This window comes from Cynara cardunculus (genome assembly GCF_001531365.2).
Source record: "Cynara cardunculus var. scolymus isolate 2C chromosome LG 12, CcrdV1, whole genome shotgun sequence".
Taxonomy (NCBI): domain Eukaryota; kingdom Viridiplantae; phylum Streptophyta; class Magnoliopsida; order Asterales; family Asteraceae; genus Cynara; species Cynara cardunculus.
The window spans coordinates 11,463,789-11,486,854 of record NC_037539.1 but is presented as its reverse complement, the minus strand read 5'-3'; the positions used below and the strand labels follow the sequence as shown (position 1 = coordinate 11,486,854).

At 36.2% G+C, this 23,066-nt stretch overlaps 3 protein-coding genes across 3 annotated transcripts; 1 reads left to right on the top strand and 2 right to left on the bottom strand.

The window, feature by feature from the left end:
- The first annotated feature begins 308 nt into the window (after positions 1-308).
- Positions 309-2,788, top strand: LOC112522425 (transcription factor bHLH130-like). Its single transcript, XM_025131526.1, has 6 exons — positions 309-1,116; positions 1,323-1,507; positions 1,815-1,991; positions 2,092-2,157; positions 2,242-2,310; positions 2,542-2,788. The coding sequence occupies exons 1-6, from the start codon at positions 459-461 to the stop codon at positions 2,608-2,610; spliced, it is 1,224 nt and encodes a 407-aa protein (XP_024987294.1). The 5' UTR covers positions 309-458; the 3' UTR covers positions 2,611-2,788.
- A 245-nt stretch (positions 2,789-3,033) lies between these two features.
- LOC112523640 (protein M7-like) lies at positions 3,034-3,928 on the bottom strand. Its single transcript, XM_025133320.1, has one exon. It carries the CDS (start codon positions 3,858-3,860, stop codon positions 3,513-3,515), a length of 348 nt encoding a protein of 115 aa, XP_024989088.1. The 5' UTR covers positions 3,861-3,928; the 3' UTR covers positions 3,034-3,512.
- A 1,183-nt stretch (positions 3,929-5,111) lies between these two features.
- LOC112522445 (chaperone protein dnaJ GFA2, mitochondrial) lies at positions 5,112-21,564 on the bottom strand. Its single transcript, XM_025131558.1, has 18 exons — positions 21,370-21,564; positions 21,119-21,203; positions 20,935-21,012; positions 18,663-18,748; positions 18,424-18,507; positions 18,100-18,138; positions 15,342-15,431; positions 13,660-13,710; positions 13,493-13,580; positions 13,287-13,351; positions 13,130-13,204; positions 11,846-11,918; positions 9,109-9,200; positions 8,519-8,590; positions 7,638-7,694; positions 7,487-7,535; positions 6,730-6,796; positions 5,112-5,501 (listed from the first exon to the last, which is right to left on the bottom strand). Exons 1-18 carry the CDS (start codon positions 21,433-21,435, stop codon positions 5,405-5,407), a joined length of 1,314 nt encoding a protein of 437 aa, XP_024987326.1. The 5' UTR covers positions 21,436-21,564; the 3' UTR covers positions 5,112-5,404.
- Between the last annotated feature and the right edge of the window lie 1,502 nt (positions 21,565-23,066).

Below are 23,066 nucleotides of genomic sequence, written 5' to 3'. Positions count from 1 at the left end.
GTTCGATTTCACGATCCTAGAGAAAGGGAGAAAGAAATGTGGGTGGGTTGTGGGTGCATGTATCGGTGATGGAGGTGGCCAGTACTTGTGTTGGCGATGGAGGTGGTCGATGGGTTCACGATCTCTTAATTCATCACTCTAATAATAATAATAATCATACAAACCTTTGAATAAACCAATTTACACCCCTTTTCTTGTCACTTAAGTTTATGTTAATTAATGAGTCAAAATTATAGCATTTATTAGGGATAACGGTTAACATTTATTAATATGGAGACAAAAAGAGTTCATAGGCACCAAAAGTGAACACAACCCGTTTGCTTGGCTAAAAAAGGGAAAGAAATAAAAGTTCGCAGCTTTCTATTTGCGTCTGCGCGCAGCCTCTGCTTTCCACCCTTTCAGATTCATCTCCATTATCCATTTTCATTCCAAATCCAAGTTCTTGCACGTTTTGGAGGATGTATGGCCATGGCGGTGGTGGTTCATCCGATGCGATTTCCAGAGATATGAATTCTTTGCTCTATTCGTCAACGTTCAAGCATCCGGCCGACGGAGAGTTTGCAAAGATCAAGCAGTTGATTTCTTTAGATCCTTATCCCAACTACGATCATCATGATCATAACCAGCAGCAACAAGACGAGAATCATGGCTCAAATCACAGCTCTTTATTGCGTTATCGTTCGACTCCCAGCTCATTCTTTTCGAATCTACTCGACGATAATGGAGATGAGGAGTTTCCAGATCCGGTAACCGCCTCCTCGAACCACCAGTCCAAGGCGGAGGAAAGCTACTTCACCGGGAACCAACAAAAGAAATCTGAATCTGATGCACGTGACTTTCTACAGTTTGAGTCGTCGTCGTCAAAGCCGGAAAGGAAAGAATCGGCGATTCAGAACCAGGATCTTCCACCTCCGTCGACGGCTGCGATGCACGGTGGCAGTTCACGGCGAGCGCCTAATTTGCCACCGTCTAACAACAACAGTAGTTATGGTTATACAAATCAAAATAATTTGGATTCTGCATCGTCTTTTAGAGTTATGGATTCAACCAGCTCGAATCTCATCAGACAGAGTAGCTCGCCAGATGGATTTCTGTCCTGTTTGACCGTTGACAATGGTAAACAATTTCAACCCCTTTGTTAATTTCTTTGTTTATTTCAACTTGCAATTCGATTCATCAAAGTTCATAGCAGTAATAGCCATTGACACTGATTGGTAGTTGACTTTTTTGCTTTACATTTCTGGAAATAAGATCTTAAATTCTTCATAGAGATTCAAAGTATGGTTAAGACTGGAATTGCTTATAATCTTGAAACTAATCAGGTTTTGGTGGCATGAAAGATGCGAGAAAAGGCAGTTCATCGAGCTCTTCGTTGAATAACCATATCAGTTTCTCATTAGGCCCATCCTCTTCATCAAGATTCTTGCCGCAGATAGTCGAAAATGAGAGCGACTCCACCTTCGGTAGCTTGAAGAGGAGCAGAGATGGTGGTTTGAAGATGCCACAGGTACATCTTCATTCAAGAATGCATCATTGTAATTTGCATCGTAATCGGCTAGACTTGGACCATTTAAGCTCTGGTTGGATCCTCCCTTCTCTCTCACCGGTTGTGTTGGAGAGTAATCTGATATCGTTCCGTATATTCTTACATGGTATCAGAGACAGGGTCTAACAGAGACTCAACACGTTTAGCCTCTGTTGGAGTTTCACACCGGTTATAAGCTATGCTTATCTTTTGATGGGCTCTTTTGAACAGTAATATAATGAAGTTCCACGTATTCCGACAGTTTCTGATACATGTTTGTAATTTATAGAATGGAGAGGCTGGAAACCATATTCCTAGTTTGGTTCACCATATGAGCTTGCCAAAAACTTCATCAGAAATGGCTGATGTTGAAAACATCTTGCATTTCCAACAAGAATCGTTGGTCCCCTGGAAAGCACGCGCAAAAAGAGGATTCGCTACACACCCACGAAGCATCGCCGAGAGGGTAGATTCGTAGTCTTGATCTTGGTTACATATAATCACGGTAATCTAACATTGATATTGATATTAAGCTATCTTCGTTTGGGCATCAATCGATTTCTCAGGTGAGAAGAACCCGAATAAGCGAAAGAATCAAAAGGCTTCAAGAACTTTTCCCTAACATGGACAAGGTAAAATTTCCGAACCCCGAATGTAATTGAAACAAGAAAATAAACCATTTTGAAACTCACATTTTTAGTTCAACTGTTTTGCAGCAAACTAATACAGCAGATATGTTGGATATGGCTGTTGAGTACATTAAAGACCTCCAGAAAGAACTGCAGGTATAAGACCACCACCAAGATCATCACTTTACCTCAAAACATCAATCGACAACGTATTTTGATCCAATTCCAGTTTTGCCCGAACGTAATTTCAAAATCTTTATTTTGGTACCTCAGAGATAACAGATATAACATCCGAGGTGTACCAAAATGAAGGTTAATGAAAGTACGTTGTATTTGATAGATTCAATTTATCTTGTTTTCATGAATTTTCTCTTTTTGGGCTCGTAGAGTTTGAACGAAGCTCAAGCCCGCTGCAAGTGTTCAAGCAAACAATTACAGCCGGGTTCGACCATGTAGCTTGGCTTTTCTGTACAGATTTGTGTTCGAATCAGCAGGTACCCGCCGGAAATCCTCAAAAACTTAGGGTCGAAAGCTGGTTTATCTTGTAAATGATGTATGTGTTAATTAGACAACATATTGTACTTTTAATTTGAGGATTAGATGCAACCCAAAATGGATCAAGAACCTTGTGATCAAAATTTTGGCCTTAATATTGTTTTTTAAATATATATTTTCTTCCGTTTAAAATCGGTCTAGAAATTGTTGCTCCGCAAACCATGCTCGAAGCCAGCGAGCACACAACGTGCAAACTTCTCTTCGTGGCTCGTTCACGAATTCGTGCGTGTTCGTATCCGTGATAACTAAAAGTTATTCCGTGTTGTATAAATTTGCGACACGAGTTACCGCTTGAAAACTTTAGTAAGATTCTATGATGGTAATAATAACATTAATTAGCGAACGAAATGTAGAAGGAACATTAAAGATTTAGCTACGGTCAAACGACAAAATATGAAAACCTACGATCAATGCAAGATTAGAGCACCGATAAAATTCGACAAGTAAATTATTTCCACGGGCTAGACGCACACTCGACACTCTTGTTTATTAATTCTCTTGAATTTTTCATCAATCGAGCGATCAAATTTGGACGCCACGCTACGCTCACTCTTTCTTCTTCTCGATTTCACCTGCATCACATACACAGTATAAAAAAGCATGTTTAGGTATAAAAAAAAGTCAACGATATATATAAATAAGGGCAAGTTCATTTGTGATCTGTAAAAAGACTCAGCTATTAATGAATCATTCATAATAAATATCAATAATAGTGCAAACGCAGATATTCATGATGAATACTATTCATTATGAATAATATGTGAATAGTTGGTCTTTTCAGTCCTTAAAACATTTACAGGTTGCTAAATGAACTTTCCCCTATATATGTGCATATGTACGTATATAGGATGGATACATGGTTCGAAGTTGACGCTGCATTTCTCCGGAAGTTGCATGGCCATGCTACGATCGACACCAGAAATAGGAGGACCGTTAACAAGAACACACAAACAAGGTTGGCCAAGAACTTTGATTGCAGTACAACAAGCCTCATTTGGCGGGATCGGACTAAAGGGTGCAACTGATGCACGACAAGGTATCAGTTGCACCAAAGCCGAGAAAAAAGTGCTCCCACACGGGTGCGCCACGGTTCCATGAACCAACAGACTTAGAACCACCACAAGCGCCGCCATCCTTCCATTATTTTCCATAGTTATACCAGATCGATCTCTTTAACACTTGTAATTAATAATTATATGATATTTATGTTCAAAAGAAAGTCGATCATGAATTATAGAGATATATATATATATAGGTATAGATATAGATGTATGTATAGCATGGAGTGATGCAAGCCATATTCACACCTGGTTCATGTCTTTCCTAAGCCTTTAACTCGGCACCATTGGCATTGTTAAGGGAACAGTTGTTAAACTCTTATGTCATGACCATATACTTCATTTTTAGTTTTACAAATTGAGACGTAACGCTTTTTTTTAATTTGATTATTTTAAGAATACCTTTATCGTTTTTTTTTTTAATTAAATTGTGTATTTTATTAAAGTCCCTAGTCACGGCTTCTCGATCAGTTGAAAGCGATCCAACCAACCTACAAAGCGGTGGCTAGCGACCGAAAATATAAAACATGAATTATGTAGTTTTTATTACTTAAAAAACCTATGATCAATTTGTAAATTTGGTCCTACGAAGCAGTCGTTAAATAGAGTTCTTCCTTTCTCCCAACACGATCTCAGTTATACCAGATTGTGGGACAAAATGGTACATAACAGAACAAAAACATGTCCCACATTTAGTGCGATATTAAGACCATGAATGTCTTTCTAACGCACCAAAATAAGTGGAACAATAATCAATAAGACGTAACAAGTGTGTTAAATTGCCAAACGATAAACAATTCTTTCATCTGCCTACCTCACTCTCTCCCGTCCTGCCATTTTATGTCCCGTCCCATCCCATCTGCATATCAAACGTACCCAGATGAATAGTACAAGCGTACTAGATCTAGATACAGATACTGGCCCCATTCGGTGCTCAAGAATCGAGATTCAACGCTACTTGGTCAGACCTAGCCAGGCTAGTCCTAACCGGGCCATTCAGCATATCCTGCCGTCCAACTAAAACACCCAAGCCAAACAAACCCAATATCTCACACCACTTAGATGTAGGGACTGAAAAAGGTGTTAATAAAATACCAAACCAAACAAACCCAGTATCTCACCCAAATGTAGGGTCGGAAATAGTAAAGTATAAGTAGACCTTACCAGAAGATCTTACTATAAAATTCCACAATTAAACTCTACAGTAAAGATAAAGGTTCTTGAATTTAATCATGTATGTTATGAACTTTTTTCGAAACAGCATCGATGGACTTGTTGAATAGAAATGCAAACAAAGACCATTGAATTCACTCGGACTCTGGAACCATTTTGCATCGTGAAAATGCTAAAAGATTATTAGCTTATAACCGGCAAGAATATATATATCATATATACAACAATGTTTAAGAACAAAAGGATGGCAGAGTAGAGTTTCGACCATAAAATGATGTATGTCCTTTTGGCATGCATTACATACCTTAAACGTCGGTAAGATAAATATGCTCAAATAACACACTTTCCCATCAAAACTTTGGAGGCTCCAGGAAGGGACTTTCTATCTATTAAAGACGAGAGGCACATAACTGAAGATATCTCCCTTTTGTTCTACCTGATTTTGCTAATTCACGTGTGCATCACTAATTAGATGCTCCAGCTGCTGCACCTTTCTCGTATTCACCTTGCTCTTCTTTTGCGAACTCCTCGATCAGTTCACGCTGTCTTTCAGTTAAGTTCCTGAATTATTAAACACATAATAAATCAGACAGGGAGGTGCAAATTTTCTTTGCTTCTGCTAATCATATTTAATACCGACAAAAAACTATTATTCCTTTCATAGTCAAAGTGGATCTGCAGCCTTTATGGTTCTTAACTTGTTACTTTCACGTCCATAAGGGTGTGTTTGGTAGCAGCTGGGTTTCGACAGAACTGGACAAGTGAGAGTGAGGTAGGCGGTTCAAAGAATTCTATAAGGTTTTAGTGTTTTAATTTGACATGGGTAGTTTAGTGATTTAACAATCTTGTGTCATCTCCCTGGTTTCTGTTCCACCAATTTATTGGGACAGTAAAACCGCTTTTTTGTTCCCACCAGGCCATCAGGTCCTATCCTGTCCATGTCTGATGTCATGCCAAACGTGGGACAACAAACTTTTTGTATTGTCTTTGCCCGTTTTGTCCCACATACCAAACACAACCTAACTGAATTGCTCCTGTAGTGAGTCATTCTCCTTCAGCACTATTATCATGAAATACTAATACACGCACACAATAACTTGTTTTCTTATACATGGGCCAGAAAAGGTGATGTTTATATTATTAGGTTGACCAGACTTGTTTAACCATATCATTTGCTAAAGTTAGTTACATTTGATGTTTTTCACCACAAAAGAACATCATCAACAACACACCAGAGTCATTATCCATACCATTAACTCATTACTTAGAGGATGCTGGATGAGTCTGCTACATAGTAGGCATAAAAAAGGATTTCCATACACGGATACACCAACAAATATTGAGGTAGACGCATGCATGAACTCCAAAACAGGAAGTTAAATTTGCATCTTGTGAGACTAAATAGATGAAGATAGAAGCTATTGAAAAAAATCACTACGAGCACAGATTTGAATTTTGGAATTGCAAGAAGTTAAAAGATGCCCAAGATCCGATTCAATACAAGGTCAGAGAAAATGAGAACACGATACAGGAATTCACTTTAACAAATATTCAAGTGAATTAGTACAAGCATGCTTCTCAAAAGAATAAGTCAGGGTCAGGGTGCCTTCTTGATGATGGTCCTAAAAATATCTTCTCTAGTGATATTTAGCATCTAACTGGTATGCAAGGAAAACACGCTTAAGCCACACCATAAAGAGGCACAAATAATGTGTTGTATTTTAACTAACTCAATTCAAACATAGCAGGAAGACTATCAATAGCAGAGGAAGGGAGCAAGGAAACATACGTCGGGATGCTGACGTTGAAGTGTACATACTGATCTCCGTATGAGTAAGAACTTCTAGTTTTAATTCCTGACAGAGAACAATGAAAATGGTTACTTAGGCCCACAAGGAAAATGGTGTGTAGACCTAATACCCATATAAAGACATATAGCACATATATACAAGTGTGGTTAACATAAAAATATTATCATTATAGCCTAACAACTGGGCCTAGATCACCAGAATGCCATGCTAACATGCTCTACAAAAAGATATTCCTCAATATTGGAGTACCATGTTTTCTAATACTCATACAAGATAACAGCTGTCAGCTAGATCCTAGTTGTGCAAGCTTAATAGAACTTTATGTATATACATGATCGGTACTAACTAAAGAAAAAGAGTTTTCTTTCTAAGCTAACAATAGAAAGAGAAACACCAATAAAAACCATAAAGATGTGACAAGAGAAAACAATAGAAAAGATTTAAACAAACATGACAGCCTTTAATAATAAACCTACATCTTACTACTAACCCGTAATAATAACTAGTCAACTTCCATGGGCAGCTTATTTCAAAATCAAGTCCATAATTAACAACTAACTACAAAAACATGGTTCATTTTTTACGGATTTCCATAGACATAACAGATATAGCAAGAAATTCAAGTTGTAGTGATTTGTTGCAGGCTCCTAGTTAGAATTTGCATTACTAGGAAAATAACAGATAACAAACTAACAGAAAAAGAAAACTTATGTCACCCCAGCATATATGTCGCACCTTTTCCCTTTAAAACTACTTTTTGACCAGGTTGGGTTCCTGCACGAACCTGCAAATAGAGAGAAAATAAATTTAAGTATTAATAGAGTACGACAATACAACGTTAATGACAACTTTTTCACTCATATAACAATGTAAATGTGAAGAGAACCTTAAGAACAACATCCCCCGTTAATGTTGGGACCTGAATAGTCCCTCCCAAAATTGCCTGCAGGAGGATAAAAAACCATCATGTAATTAAGTACCATCTTACATTAAGAACTGGAATCCGTTAAAAGTATAAAATGACATACAAGAGATCAAATACTGGCAGAAGAAAAAAACGATTGTCAGAAGTTTTTCCATGCCTATAACATTGTATACCTTAATGAAGTTCAAATGATCTGGATGGAGAGATTAGCATAAAAAACACAAATCACAATGAGAAACTTACCTACATGCTGATTGCGAATTTCGTTATAAAAATGTATGTAAACCAGAACAAACTCAATAAATTGTCCCTTGACCAGGTACAAATCTGCAGATTTAGTCCCTTGACAAACTTATTAAGTTTGGTCCCAATTTTGACAATAATATAGAAATTTGGTCCATTGGTCCTGTCTAGGTATTTTTCCAATCAAAATATTTAAGTAGTTATATGCAGAGTAAATAGAAACTGACTTCATGTTTATCTCCTCATATTGGAAATAAAATCACTCATTTTTCTTGGATTCTAGAACCTTTGCTACTTCTAAATCAAACTAACCAAATCCTAGAAACAGAGAAACCCTGTTTGTATACATATTCATGGTCTGCTAGTTGTTAAATTGAAATTTAACAACTCCACATGTTAGTTTCAAAGCCCAATGCTAAGGCATTTAAATAACAGTAAAAGTTCCAGTAGAAAAATGGTCAGGAAGGTTGCTTCTGTCTAATGTTTTGGTAGCAGCCAAAATAAAGTTAGCAATGGAATCGAAGACAACAGCTAGATTTCCTGTCCGATTCAAAGTTTAATGCACTTGAGATGACTTTTTCTACTAAGAACATTATTACCTGAGTGATATTCAGGACAGCATCAACATGAATGTTTGGTCCTTCTCGTCGAAAAATAGGATCTTCTCGCACCTATAAAGTTGTCATGGTATTCAGCAACCCTTAAAATAGATGATTTCAAATTTGAGGCATTATACATTAGCATACACATATTACGGATATGCAAACATACATATGTACATATACATAGGCATGTTACACATTCTACATATATATGTTTCTTTATATACATGTATACACATCTGAATATACATATACATATATATATATATACAGAGAGTGTCAGGTATACGAGAAAGAGTAACCAAATAAGAGAATAAGAAAACGGTCGAATCACATGTAATTTTACATTAAAATCACGTGTAAAATCACATGTGATTTACTCAACTTTGGTCACAACCTGAGATCACGGACCACGTAGTCCGCACACCCTTGCATTGTTAGTGTAAAATCAATGTGATTTTGCACGTGATTTGGCCCTATTGTTGTTCTTATATATACTTATACATACATATATACGCATATGATACATACATAAATATATGTAAGCAATGGATCCTTAAACCAATAGCCATGCAAGTTCCTCTTACCTTGATGACAACATAAAGATCACCAGGCTGGTTGCCGTCTGGATCTGCTCCACCACTTCTGGACATCCTTAGTTCTTCATTTGTATCCACTCCTGCACATTCCAAACCATGAATGAGTCAAGAAACATCATACTGTGTATCATTATTGAGGTGAAAAAAATATAACCAGTTACTGCTACCACTTCCATATATCTACAAGATCTCCATAAGCACATCTATACCAACAAATTCTCTGAGATTAAAATCTTACACTACCCTAAGCTCAAAAAAGAATGACTAGGGCACAGACTCGAGCACTACTGTCTCATGTCCACCCACCTTGCATAAAATGGAGTCAGGCAGCTAAAAGGACTGTTCAAAGCACATGCTAAGAACTGGTTAAATGCTCTAGCTACCAAAAGCTCAAATAAGCAATAATGCACTAATGGTGTTCAGAGATAGATATAAGTGATTTAGGGGTGTTTGGTTAGAGGTATTAAGCAGTCATCAATGGGAATGAAAGTAAAGGAAATTGTTTGGTTTTATATAATATAATGGGTTCATTCCCCAGAAAGCCAAATCTTCATTCCTGGTCAAACTGGGGAGAATGAAAATTCATTCCCAGTCATTTCACTTTCATTCCCCAGCTTGAACCAAACAGCCCCCTTAGTTTTTACTACAGGATTCCCTATATGGCTACAGATTTGGCCTTAAAATAAGAACAACATACAAAAATTATAATACTAAAAATATGATAGAAAACTCCATCTCCTAACCTAAATCTCCTAAAATATGATATAAAACAGACAAGTTTCCCCATAAATGAAGGATTATGACACAACCTGCCCTCCATCATAAAACCAAACCAATAGCTGATAACCTGATAATTGTAAATTAAAATCCAAGTTCATTTACATACTTGAACATAGAAGTTGAAAGACTAAAACATTGTTGGAGTGGAACATCTCAACACGAGTTAACAAGTATATTCCACCCACAGATTTCCCAAGCCTAAAATTAACCTTATTAAGGCATCCACATGAAAAAGAAGTCTCTGTGAGTTAAAAAGCACATTCAAGCCATATTTGTTATGATATAAAAAATAACTTGGCATATGCTTTAAATAGAAAACATGTAGGCACAGTGATGCAGTTAACAGGGCTTGGGAACTCTCAAAATCCAATGCAGATTTTAACTTTGTAGATAACAATTGCTTATATAAATTAAATGTTTTTACGAACATAATATTGATTATAAGACAAAAAAAATAAAAAGAAAAATGGTCCTTCAAATAAATAAAAAAAGGAAAGCACATTTAGATGTTAAATGTCACCATAAAAATTAGAAAGTTCGCATCTAACTTGTTATTCTTCAAAACAAGAACCTGTTATAAGTAATTTAATTGTCATTCCATAACCCAAACAACATGTTTGTACTCGAGAATTTTTATTTAAAATATAAGCTGCCTGTCCTTTCTTGTGTGCATGAACAAAATGAAATCGGAGTAATTGAATAAAGTAATGAAATTTAAGAGTCCAAATTCCTTGCAAGTGTCGCATTTACTTTCTATCATGTAGGAACTGAATGAAATAGATCTATAAAAAAAAGAGAAAATTATTGTAACCCCGATTATTCATCCAATTCCACATTCACCAATATATAGTCCAATTCTCTTCTCACACCCTCATTTTCCCCTAATAACTGTCATCTTCACTCACAAACCCAAACAAATCATGCCCCCTTCAATAGAAATATTGTAACTGCTTTAAGAAGACAAGAAATCTGAAAAGATTTAAGCTATCAAGTTGATATCATGGACCAAGCATTTCCTCAAAAAATTAGAAGTTATCCTAGAGAGATTTTGAAATAAAGAGTTGTAAACTTCGAGGTAGTTGCGCCACTGGACAAATACTTCCTCTTTTGGGTAACTGTCATATCTGGCACTATAGGACATATTTATCCCTCTACTGATGGGAGCTTCTATCCCAAACAAGTTTTGTAGAAATAATGACAAGCCCAAATGGGACTTGGTTGATGACAAGAAGATTGCCTCGCTTTAAGTTATCTTGCAAAATTAAAGAATACCAAGCTAGAAAACGACATTCGATTTTTCAAGGACTGGCAAAAGAATGTAGAATGAAAAGATGGAGTTGTTATTCAAGATCAGAGAGAAATGAGGTTCATTCTATTCCTTGATGAAATTTTACGAGACATGTCTCCGTTGAATAAAAACCATCCTACTTGAAGGAGTTGGACAGACATGGTTCACTCCATAATCAAATAGTAGTCAAACAAGTTTTTCCCCATGCACCTGTAACACCTTCATTCCATCATATCTCCAATATGACCAACCACATGCAACATAAAGATGTATTTGCTAGCATCAGCCACATTAGCATCTCTATCATCTAATTATTGGCCTCTCTCCATCAAATCAAAGCCTTTCTCACTCCTCTTGCTCCCTTCCCTCTCTCCTAATTTTTTTTGCCAAAATATATGCAACTTGCCATATCCCACATGTCCTGGCCTGCCAAACTGTTGCCCAATGAATATGCTGCAACGTCAATGCCACCCTGTGCAGAATTTTCAAACCCATGTGGGTTCTGCATCCCAATTGCACTCAAACCCAACCAACAAGCATTAGCTTTGAGCAATAGAAGTTTACCTCAACACAACACATCTACTACTCCAGTTGGAATTCACAGACTGCCCACAATATACAAAAACAATGACAAAAACAATTGAAACCACAAAATACCTGGCATTATGTTTAATTTCACGGACTTTGGTCCTCTCACCACCCTCTGGCCATTGCATGACTTGCATAAGCTCTGTAAGCCAACCAGCCTTGTAAGTCATAAGTTCAACTATTTCAGAAATTATGTACACCGACAGCATTCAACAATTACAGCAGGAAAAAAAAGCAGAAATCTAAGTAAATGGATTGCTGCATGTAATGTAACATGTTTCAGGTGCTTGGAGATTACCTTTCAGATTTCAGGTAACTAAGAAAAGGATTTCAGGTCAGATGTGCAAAAACTGAACAGATAACAAACCCCAAATGCATATAGCAGAGTGCAGATAAGTACACTGTTCATGTACATAACCATATGATGTGCAGAGACAAGATAGTATGATGTAGAACTTCTACCAAGCAAAAGAAGTTTCATATCAGCAATTACCTAATTGAGACCTTATGCTAATAAAAACGAAATTGTAACTTCCAAACTGAGATGATTTTGTTAACATTGATATAGCAACACAACAAAATTTTAAAAGAACCACAAGTTAAGCTCACTTGCTCAAAGTTCGCCTTTTTCTGATAGCCATAGACACTTCAAAACTGATGTTCTACACAACTTCTATGTCCTACTACCCATGGCCCACCACTCTCTAAATCATTGAGCACTCCACTAAATACAGAAAGAAAAAAAGGAACAGCTTATTTTTGTAGCCTCATATTTGAGGATGGAAAAGCATATCAACACCTAAGGGGAAAAGAAATAAGAGAACTAAGAATAAGAACTAAGAATAAGAAAACAAAACAACAGTTGAGACTTCAAGATTCCTCTTATTTGGCAATGTCTACGTAGCCACTATTTAAGCATTACCAACAAATGTTTCCAAGAACTTAAACATTATGAAATACACAGCAAGTAGCATTTCACATTGCTCCAAAAACACTCAAGCAGTTAAACCACATGGAAAAGCATGACGAGGTTTGCAGGAAATGCTTGATTCGGCTTTTTACATCCAACGCATTTTCCAAAAGCCAATACTGAAACGTATAACCAACCACATGACACACTTAATTCTCAACGGTATTAGTTTCATCATCCCCAAACAAAAGTATTTTCGGTGTTTTCTCCAGACACAGCTCTTTTGGTCATTAAGCACCTTACTGCCAATATAATATACATCATCTCTACAAGCTGTAATCACTACCTATTCCAGATCATATGGTTGGTTGATGAACTAGATCAACTATAATGTATTAAAAAATCAGATAGTATTATTTCTAGAAGAAAGATTCAAGGCATACCTTGACATATTTACCACTTCCACCACATTGTGTGCAAGTGACCTGGATTCTAAATGGACCAGTTTGACTGATTGTCTGTAGATGATCCATAACCACATGTTAGCCTGGATACTTATTAACATTAGAGAACTTACAAATGAAAAAGCATGATACCAACCATGCCTGCTCCTTTACAACGCCTACAGGTTTCAGGCTTTGTTCCAGGAGGAACGCCACTTCCACCTAGCAATTGAAACAAACAAGCACATGGTTCAGAAAATATTCCCCTTACAAGATTGACACAAAAGTAACAAGCTCAACAAACTAATATAGCACATAGCAGAGACAGAGGCAATATCAGTTAGCTAAAAGTGTGTTTTGTACCACAAGCTTCGCAAGGCAACTCGGTCTGGAAGACTACATTTTTGGTACATCCTTGGACAGCTTCCATAAAAGAAAGTTCAAGGGATACCTGTGCAAGATGAAATTTTTTAAGACATCACAGATAAATCAATTGCATAAGAAACACCAAAAGAATGAACAGTCAAGACCTTAACATCCTTGCCAGTGAAGTTCCGACCAAAAGGGCCAAAACCAAATATCTGATAAACAAAAATACAAGGGTTATAATCCAAGAATAAGAATATAGCTTAATATAATTTTGAATGGAACTCAAAAACAAAGCCACCAACATTAAGTTCAAATTAGCATGTACATGGCTTGAAAAATGATTGCTTCACCTGTTTATCAAAATGGGATATAAATGAACTCTACATTTTTAAAAGGACAACCACATTTGCACCTAAGAGAAAAACTAAAAGCAATTCTATACTATATACAGTTAAACATCAGAAAGTAACCTACAACTTTGTTAATGCTTCCATCACATTTACTAGCAAGTATCATACAAATGAATTTCAGGGTTAAAGAGGATCAGGCTGCTGCAGAGCAGTGCCTGCAGAGGGTACGAAATCATAAATAAAATAGAGCATGCCTTGGTGTAGCCAATAATGAGAAGGTAACATCACAAAGCCAAAAGGCAGATAAAATGAGAACATACATTTAATGTTTTAATACTAAAAAACATGTCATATGTCATAACTAAATTCTGCAAGAACATGCTAATCGATTAAGAGATGTACTATGCAAGAAAATAGAGAAAATTTTGTCTTCCACGTGCAAGCAAGAAAAGACAGTATACATGTTTGACAAAAAGCAAGATTATTATACCTAAAAGTGCAAAGAAACAATGAGTAGAGCAGTGTTTGAAAGGTGCACCTAGGTGAGCACCAAGACCCAGAGCAATGTGAGAAACGGCATATTAGAATAGGTGAAAGACTTGTGCTTAGAACACAAGGCAACAGCTTTATTACATGAGGTACAACAACCTTAAGAATGCATAAGAATATTGACTTATCGTATACTAGCATTTTTTGTTGTACAGTTCTGGTATTTTCTGCTTAAAGCTGGTTGAATTTTCTGGTTTAACAAACCGATAGTATATGTTCTATGTTGCATATATCAATGATAGTAGATGAGTGGAATATTTGTTCTGTTTAGAGATTTTTTTAATTTTGTAGATATGGCTAGTGATATATTTTCAATCTTATTATTGGAGATGTACTTATATGCATACGTATATATAATACACCCACATGCACCCTAAATATGTTCATGTGTATGTAAACAGATGTATGTATGTGTACACACATATAGGTATGTGTGTGTGTGCACATCTATGTTCTATGTTTGTGTATATTGTTTTTTTATTCATGCACCACACTTCAATAAGGCACACATGCCCCACCTACATCCAAGGGGGGATTTTGCGCCTAACACATTGAATAACACTGGAGAAGAGAAGCTTCTGAAGGAACTAGATACAAGTATTGGGTTCTTCTTACATGAAATGGCTTAACAGATAGGACCACCTCATTAAAATTCTTTTCATTTAGTCAGCATACTAGATACTACAATAGGAAGCAATAAAAATATATCGAGGACACCCAACCAAAATGAATGAAAGAGAAAAAAGATACGCCCACATACTTGGAACATCAGCCAAAAAAGCGCAATATCGCTTCCAAAATATCATGAAATAGTTAACTAGTTATAACTTCTCATACACAACTTAAATCACTATAACCACAGCAAACTTGAATTTCTATCAGATACACAGAACATAACTAATAGGCAATGATTAGCTCATTCACTAAAAGAATCTACAACTTACATCGCCAAGGTCCTGAAATGGATTGCGCCAATGACCAGCATCTGGACCAGCTCCACCATTAGCACTTGCTTCAAAAGTTTCATGGCCAAGCTATACAGCCACAGATCCCATGAGAAAACTTGAAATAAGGAATTGATAATCAACTGAACTATGTACAAGCATATAGAGTCAATATGTATGTGATATACCCTAGCTTGATTCGTGAACATAAAGTCGATCTCTAACCAGAAACAGTGACGTAAAACTCCCAGAACAGAATTACGATAGCTAAAAGCGTACCTTGAACCAGAATTTTGGACGTAGAATACACAGGGACAGAATCACGATAGCTAGGTCGATAATTGGAACATATAGGAATGAAATTGTCGGCCAATCTATTGCAATTCACAATTGATACAACTCCCAGACTTTCGAGAGGTCTGGGATTCTCTCCCAAAGCTTACGCTTCAACAATATTCAACAGAAAGTGAAAACTGAATACCCAACTACTACCAACAGCTCACTATTTAAGCTAGACACAATTACCAAACTGCCCCTCTCTTATTCGTAACAGGAAACAGCAATTAAACCCACTCAAAACTAATTTCTTCGTCTATAAGTAAACCTCAAAAGGAGGTTTATCAGTATGACAACATAATAGCTAGTTTATAGCAATAACAAAGAAAAGCAGAATATCAATAATCTTCAACTAACACCACATTTCTTCAGAACCAACAAAATCAATGCAGCAAAAAGCTCATAAATACAACTTTACAAACACATTCCAGAGCATTCAAAATACTTGTATATCACGTCAACATAATCCAAAGTACAAAAGGTGGATGCCAAGCAATGCATATGGAACCACTAACAGAACTATTAATTATACAGGTCCATGGCCACACAAGCACTACTATTAAAGGGAATATATGCACAAGTGAGATTTGCAATATGTAGATGCTAAACTGTCAAGCAGCTTGTTGGGTAGCCTTTACCAGCATGACTACAATGGTTGATTATGCTCATTATCAACATGCTTTCACCCATTATCACCAACTACCAACTTCAAGTTCTTCAACCAAACATAATCCTTTTCAACACTTGCCTCCATTACCATTATTTCCATTTTCAGAAAATAAAATTACCATGTGAACCACATGGCAACAATCCAAATCGATTAATTTAATTCCTTAATATCGTCTCCCAACTAGATCTCCACATTCACATTGTTCAATAAAATCACCACCAGCATCGAGTACCATTATCCATCATGGCCAACCTCCACAACCACGTGGTTCCAGATAAATCAACACACTACCGTCATCCCTCGGCAAAACCTACTACCTAACACTTGATGAAAGCTGTGATTGAGCAGGAACAAACTTTATGATTGGGCAAACAAACTTAACATGTTGATAAAAATAGTTGAATACTCTTATCTTCCAATAAAATGGGAAGTGAGGACCTGGTGAATTTTTTGATCCTATGATCAACTGCAGCAGATTAGAAGTACGATTGGATTTGGGACATAAAAAATTAAAATATGTGCTTCCATACCTTTCTAACCAACTATATTTTACCAAGACTACAAGATTGATAGCCTACAAATCGACAATCTTTATTCTTTTCATCTAAAAACAACCAGTAACCCATTACAAAGATCAAATCCCATATGAGAATTTTGTTAGGTCAGTACAATTAAACTTGTTTGCTCGATCATGTAGCCATTTTAACTTGCAATAGAGATTAAAAATATTCAGACACTTCTAAAAAAAATAGAAGACAGCGTTAAGAGCCAGGCAATCAGCTAAAATAAATAGCTTCCCCCCAGAAGCCCATAATTGACACTATAACTTTACCAACAATATAGTCGATAAAATTTTATTGACCAATTTTATGTTTTAACTCATGACGTTCCAAAACTCATGTCACAAGTCGGAGTCAGTTCTTCACAGAAACGGCCTCTTTACCCCTTGGGCAGAAGAAAGATCATTGTGCATCTCACCCTCCCAGACCCATTTCGGGCGAGATATACCAGTACGTTTTAATTTGGTTTTATAGCGAAAATATAACCTCAAATTTTATTGAAACTAGCATTTGCTGCTGTAGAATAAACTAATTTAAAAATGAGATAACATGCTCGATAAGGCATGAGTCTAATATAATAAGTGCTTCTTGGTAGGAACGTCCACATTTACAAGTGAAGTTTTTATTCAAAACCCAGACCCATCATATAATGTAAACTAGCTCGAGAACTATGTTATGATTGATGCATGACAAACTAACAACCAACACCCAAAATCAAATTAATTTGGCATCCCAGGGTAAGTAAATTGGCATAGGGATAGAACTACTAGCCGAGTGGTTCTCCATGCAACCCATGCAACCGAAACGAATGATTATTTAACCCTTCACCTAGATTTAAACAGTACAAAAGCGATATTAACCTGATATAGCAAGATTATATAAAACATTAGGTCCATGAAATCAAAGCAGCAATAAAGTAAAAACGTTAGAGTACCACCATATGCAAACCAAGGACAAATAAGGTGCTACAAATTGATGTATATGTATTCAAGGAGCATTTCAGTTATATCTGCATGTCTATTTGTAAGTTTGTGCACATGTCATACATATGAGCATTACATTACATATACACAAATCTGAGTAACTAGGCATATTAATATAAAGCATGAAACATAGTATACCATAAGACAATAGATACTCTTTTAAAAGTAACACTGGCAGGTAACATAGAAGACAAAGCTAGTATTTTAACCTGGTCATACTGTGCTCGTTTCTCCTCATCTTTCAGAACCTGCAGCAATACAAGTATAGCTATTTATGAGCTTTGTTCATTTAGTATTCTCATACAGCTCGTAGGCTTCAAAGGTGAGGTATACACTTTTGTTGTTACCATTATCATGAAAGAAGCAAGGATAAAATTCTTAATATGATACGACATATTTCTCACATGTTTAAATGACAAAAAGGTTGCCACCTTTAAATGGAACACGAGAGAGAGGCATTTTGAAATGGTAAAGCAGTTCAACTACAAAAAGAAACTAGAAAGAGATAAAAATGATAAACAACACCTTAGTACCTCATATGCCTTTGAAATTTCCTGAAATCTTGTTTCCGCTTCTGGGTCATCTTTATTTGCATCTGGATGCCACTTCTTGGCTAGCTACAAATTCCAAATAGCATAGGATAATTAGTTAATAGAAACACAGCACAGCAAACCAAACAACACAAACTCACGAGGATAATGAATGAAAATAATCCACTCACGCAAAAGATTTGCAGAAGAAGAAAAAAGAGAAGTCATGAAAAGATACAAACCCCATAATAGGCTTTCTTGATTTCAGATCCAGTTGCATTCTTACTGACTCCAAGCGTATCGTAATAATCTTTTGATGCCATGAATGCTGGTGAACAATAGGTCAAAGATCAAGCAAGCCGGAAATTTTCCAATATCCCACAGAAAGCTATCAATACTAAAAGAACTGTTAAACCAGAACCCCCCCCCCCCAAAAAAAAAAAAACCTTATTCTTATCATTTAGTGACTGAAATTCAACTCATAGAAAATGGAATATTGAATGACCAAGGAGTGAATTTTAATAGTGCATTGTTGAAAAGGTATTACTACATCCTGTATAGTTAGTCCAGAGTTGTTAAAAAGGTGGTTACTATGGTCAGAGAAAAGAGGAAAGTTGTTTTGACTTTTCCTGTTCGGCATCAGTATACAACTTCCCAGATTTCTAACCTTTTTGACTCTCTCTCTTCCTTCCTCTCACATGTTCCCGTCCAATCACCTCCCTCCTCCCCGGGAAGAACCAGATGCGGAAATCCATACATTGAAAACTTCTTTGCAACAAGCGTTTGATAATAAAGTTGGCCAAATACTGAAGGAAGCCAAAGTGTTTTTAAAAGTCACAACTCACGTAACCAGAAAAAAACAATCAATAAGAGGCTCGTTGTTAGGAGGGGCTTTGAGAAAACCACCAGCTACCCCTGGTAATAGAGATTAGTCTTCAAACCTCAGAAAACTTTCAAGTCCATTAAATTGATTTCCAGGAAGTGAAGAAATGCCAAGTCGTGGATAAAAAAGATGCCAGATGCTTTCCTCACACTATGATGTTAGCAAACAAGTAGTGTTGTATCTAGCCACCATGGGGGAAGAAAACCTGTTGCTAGTTTTGTGGACGGCATGTGAGATCTGACTCATCTAACTCTAGGATTCTTTTTCGAGTAAACCCATTGGTGATTTGAAGTGGTTACACCAGTTGTCTACATGGATAATCATAGGACACAATTGAAGGAAGTGAGAGAGTGGCAAAAATGAGGAATTCCTCACTCAAAGAGACACCTTTATTTGACAGTTTCCATAAAAGAGATGAGGGAGGAGATTAGATGGGGGGTCACAGCATTAAAGTCTAAGCAGACCAATAAGAAAAGGCATAGGCTTGATTATGGGTCATCAACAAGAGAATGATCCAGTAGACCAGAAAAGAAGGAAAGGACATTCAATCATGAGATCATATCCATCTAGTGGGTGTCAGTTCAGCCTATCAAAAAAAGTTAGAATAATGTCAAACAAGTTCCCATCAGGTATCTGACTAGAGATCAATCGGATGAATAAATAACGAAAAAAACATGTTCTCTCGTGTAATGAGCATTATCCAATATGATGGTTCCAAATGAAAAGGAAGGATTGACTTCTAAGCAGAAAGGAACTACATAGAATACAATTGAGCTACTAATTACATTACTTGTTTTGTATGGTCATACCACCAACAACACCATTCAGTTTACTAGAGATAAGAAAATACAAAAGAAAGCCATAAAAGAGTTAAACTTCTAAGTGACAATGTTTCTACACTCAGGCAGTCAAGCTGCTAGAAGGTTGAGAGTTAGAAGGTACAACAACACCCAGTGAATATAATTGTATTAATGAACACAATTTTAACGTGACAAGTGGAGCCATCAGCCAACATCCTGGTTTTAAGTGTAAATTTGGTGAGTACAAGTTTAAACTGCATCTATTCTTCCATGTATCCATGCTCAAGAAGCATTTAGGTTTCATGCAGAAAAAACAAATTACAACAGCTTTTTAGGAAAACCCAAACCGACTTCCCTTATTCTCACACACAACTTTGAATTACAATTATGCCCTGCTCGTGACCATTAAATTCCTTCCCCTTGTAAGTCACGGAACCTTGATGCAAGTCACCCTAGTCCTCTCAAGTCGCCTCCACATGAAGTATGTTAGACCATTAAACCTACATGTATCTTATCACCCTTCTTAGTAGTGGTGGTACAGTCGCATCTAGCATATCCTAAGTAAACCTTGTCACAATTCCTTCTCGAGCCATACCACAAAATCTACAATGACTGGCCTCTCTCGTCATCATTACCAACAAAAAGGAGTTAAAATTTTGATACATATCCAGAATTTGACAAAAAAATAAAAGAAAGGTCAGCATTTTATCTATTGCTTTTGTTGTCAAATAAGAATGATTTGTTTTGAAAATATATTAAACACCTGAGTTGGTTAAAAGAAATAGGTTCTAACTCAAATACAAATAAAAAGGCAGAAGAATTGCGACGTACAAGTGCCATGAATCGATCTAGGTTTGCCATTATATGCACTACTTGTTCCAAGGTGTGACCAGGAGCTCGGATTGACTACTGCAAGAAAATAACCAGCCTCTGTCAGATATACAGACAACACACAAGCTCCCAAAAACTCAAATTGGCTAAACACAAATCTAATTTCCTTCCCCATGTGATTTACCATTTCTGTGATTCTGACAGTTAGGTATCTTGTAATGACTGTGAATTGATGAGCCAAACTTCCTATAACCTCCTCTAACCAGCGACTGCGTAACGATCACATAACACACATGATCAGAGAAATATACTAGAAAACACACATGATCAGAGAAATATACTAGAAAACACACACGAATACACATAATTAACAAATGAAATTCGCCCACGCAAATAGCCCTGCATAATCCGATGATAAAGAAACAGAATGCATACGGGGTCGTGAGAGAGGGAGCGGCGAGCAAGCCATGAGATGAGTTTAATGCCGTTAGAACAAACCATTTGTGGTCTGTAAATTTGTGGAAACTAAAATGAATTTCGAAGTATTGTTGTGAGCAAAAAGGGGATTTCTGTAAACCCTAAAGAAACCCTAATTGCAGGGGCTGAAATCAAAATGTTTCGACGTCGGTAACCCTCAGAAGCTTCTAGGGCCAGTTTCTTTCTAGTTTCCCCAATACTTAAGGAGGGGCTGTTTGGTAAATACGAAAACCAACCGCATTTTTATTTTTATTTTCTCGATACAGACATCTGTTCGGATAAAAACATTTTTCTAAAATATGTGAATTAACAATTCAGACTTGTAACTTATGGGTTGTTTACCAAATACTTATTCGATAACTGTGTAATGATAAAATTTAATACTATCATTTATTTACTGGGTAAGATTTTAGTTCACCAAAATAACATCGTATGCAACAATTTATCAGGTAAGCGCTTACTGTGGTAAGAGTCGTCGTCCTCACTTACCGGGTAAGACTCTTGGTCCTTACCTTGCTCTTACCGGATAAGATTCTTGATCATTATTATATTCGTCCGTTAAGATACTGTGACTTAGTAAGCGTTTACCCAAGTAAGACTTTGGTAGACGGCCCCATACTTGACGAGGACGAGATGGAACATAGAATATGTTTTGGTTTGATTATAGCAACCGGTTAATTGCTAGCCTTAGTTGCTGACTGAAATAAAAAAAATATATATAATCTTATATCATAGATGAATTTCATATAAGATTGATTGAAGTTGTCAGTGTTATCAAAGTTTTAAGAAGTTCATAAATGTTATAAATTAATATTTTGGATGACAATTTAACCGTATACAGATTATTTAAATAAATAACTTTTTAAAATTAATATCATCTTGTATTCAATGTAAGAATGTAATACTTTTGTATTATATCATTAGCTTTAGGATGGTCTCATTCAGTGGCGGATCTAGAAATTATTATGGTTGGGGGCACACTTAAGAGGGTCGAAAAAATTTCGAAACCAAACAATTCGTCTGAACCAAAAAAGGTTTCGGGTTTTCATTTTCAGCTTAAAATGTTCGGTTAACCGAACAAAGATAATTGATGCGGTTGAAGTAAGCTAGGATGATATTCCGAAAAAAAATTCCTATTGGCTGGATCCCAAGGAAGATCGTTCAAATCAAATCATCAATGGCAATAAGCAAACAACAAAATCAAAGAAGTAATCAAAATTAAAGACTGGAATTTGAAATTAGAATTTTTACCCAAATTATAAGAGTTTATTTGCTTCAATCCAGTGACTCCAGTCCACTGTCCAGGTGTTAATGTTTTCTTTTTAAAAAATCTTTCCATTTTTTTCTAGCAATAACAATAACAAGATAAAAATCAATGGTTTAGTAACATTTTTATTTGCCTACAAAATTAACCTAAAATTTGACATTTCCATTTGATTTGCCTAATTGCCTACAAAATTAACCTAAAATACCTAACCTAAAGCATTTATCAATTACCACAAAATTAACCAACAACAAAATTATTAAATTAACCTAAAACATTTACCAATTACCACAAAATTAACCAACAAAATTAACCTAAAATACCTAACTTAAAGCTGTAAAGCATTTACCAATTATCAATTACCACAAAATTAACCTAAAATACTACACAT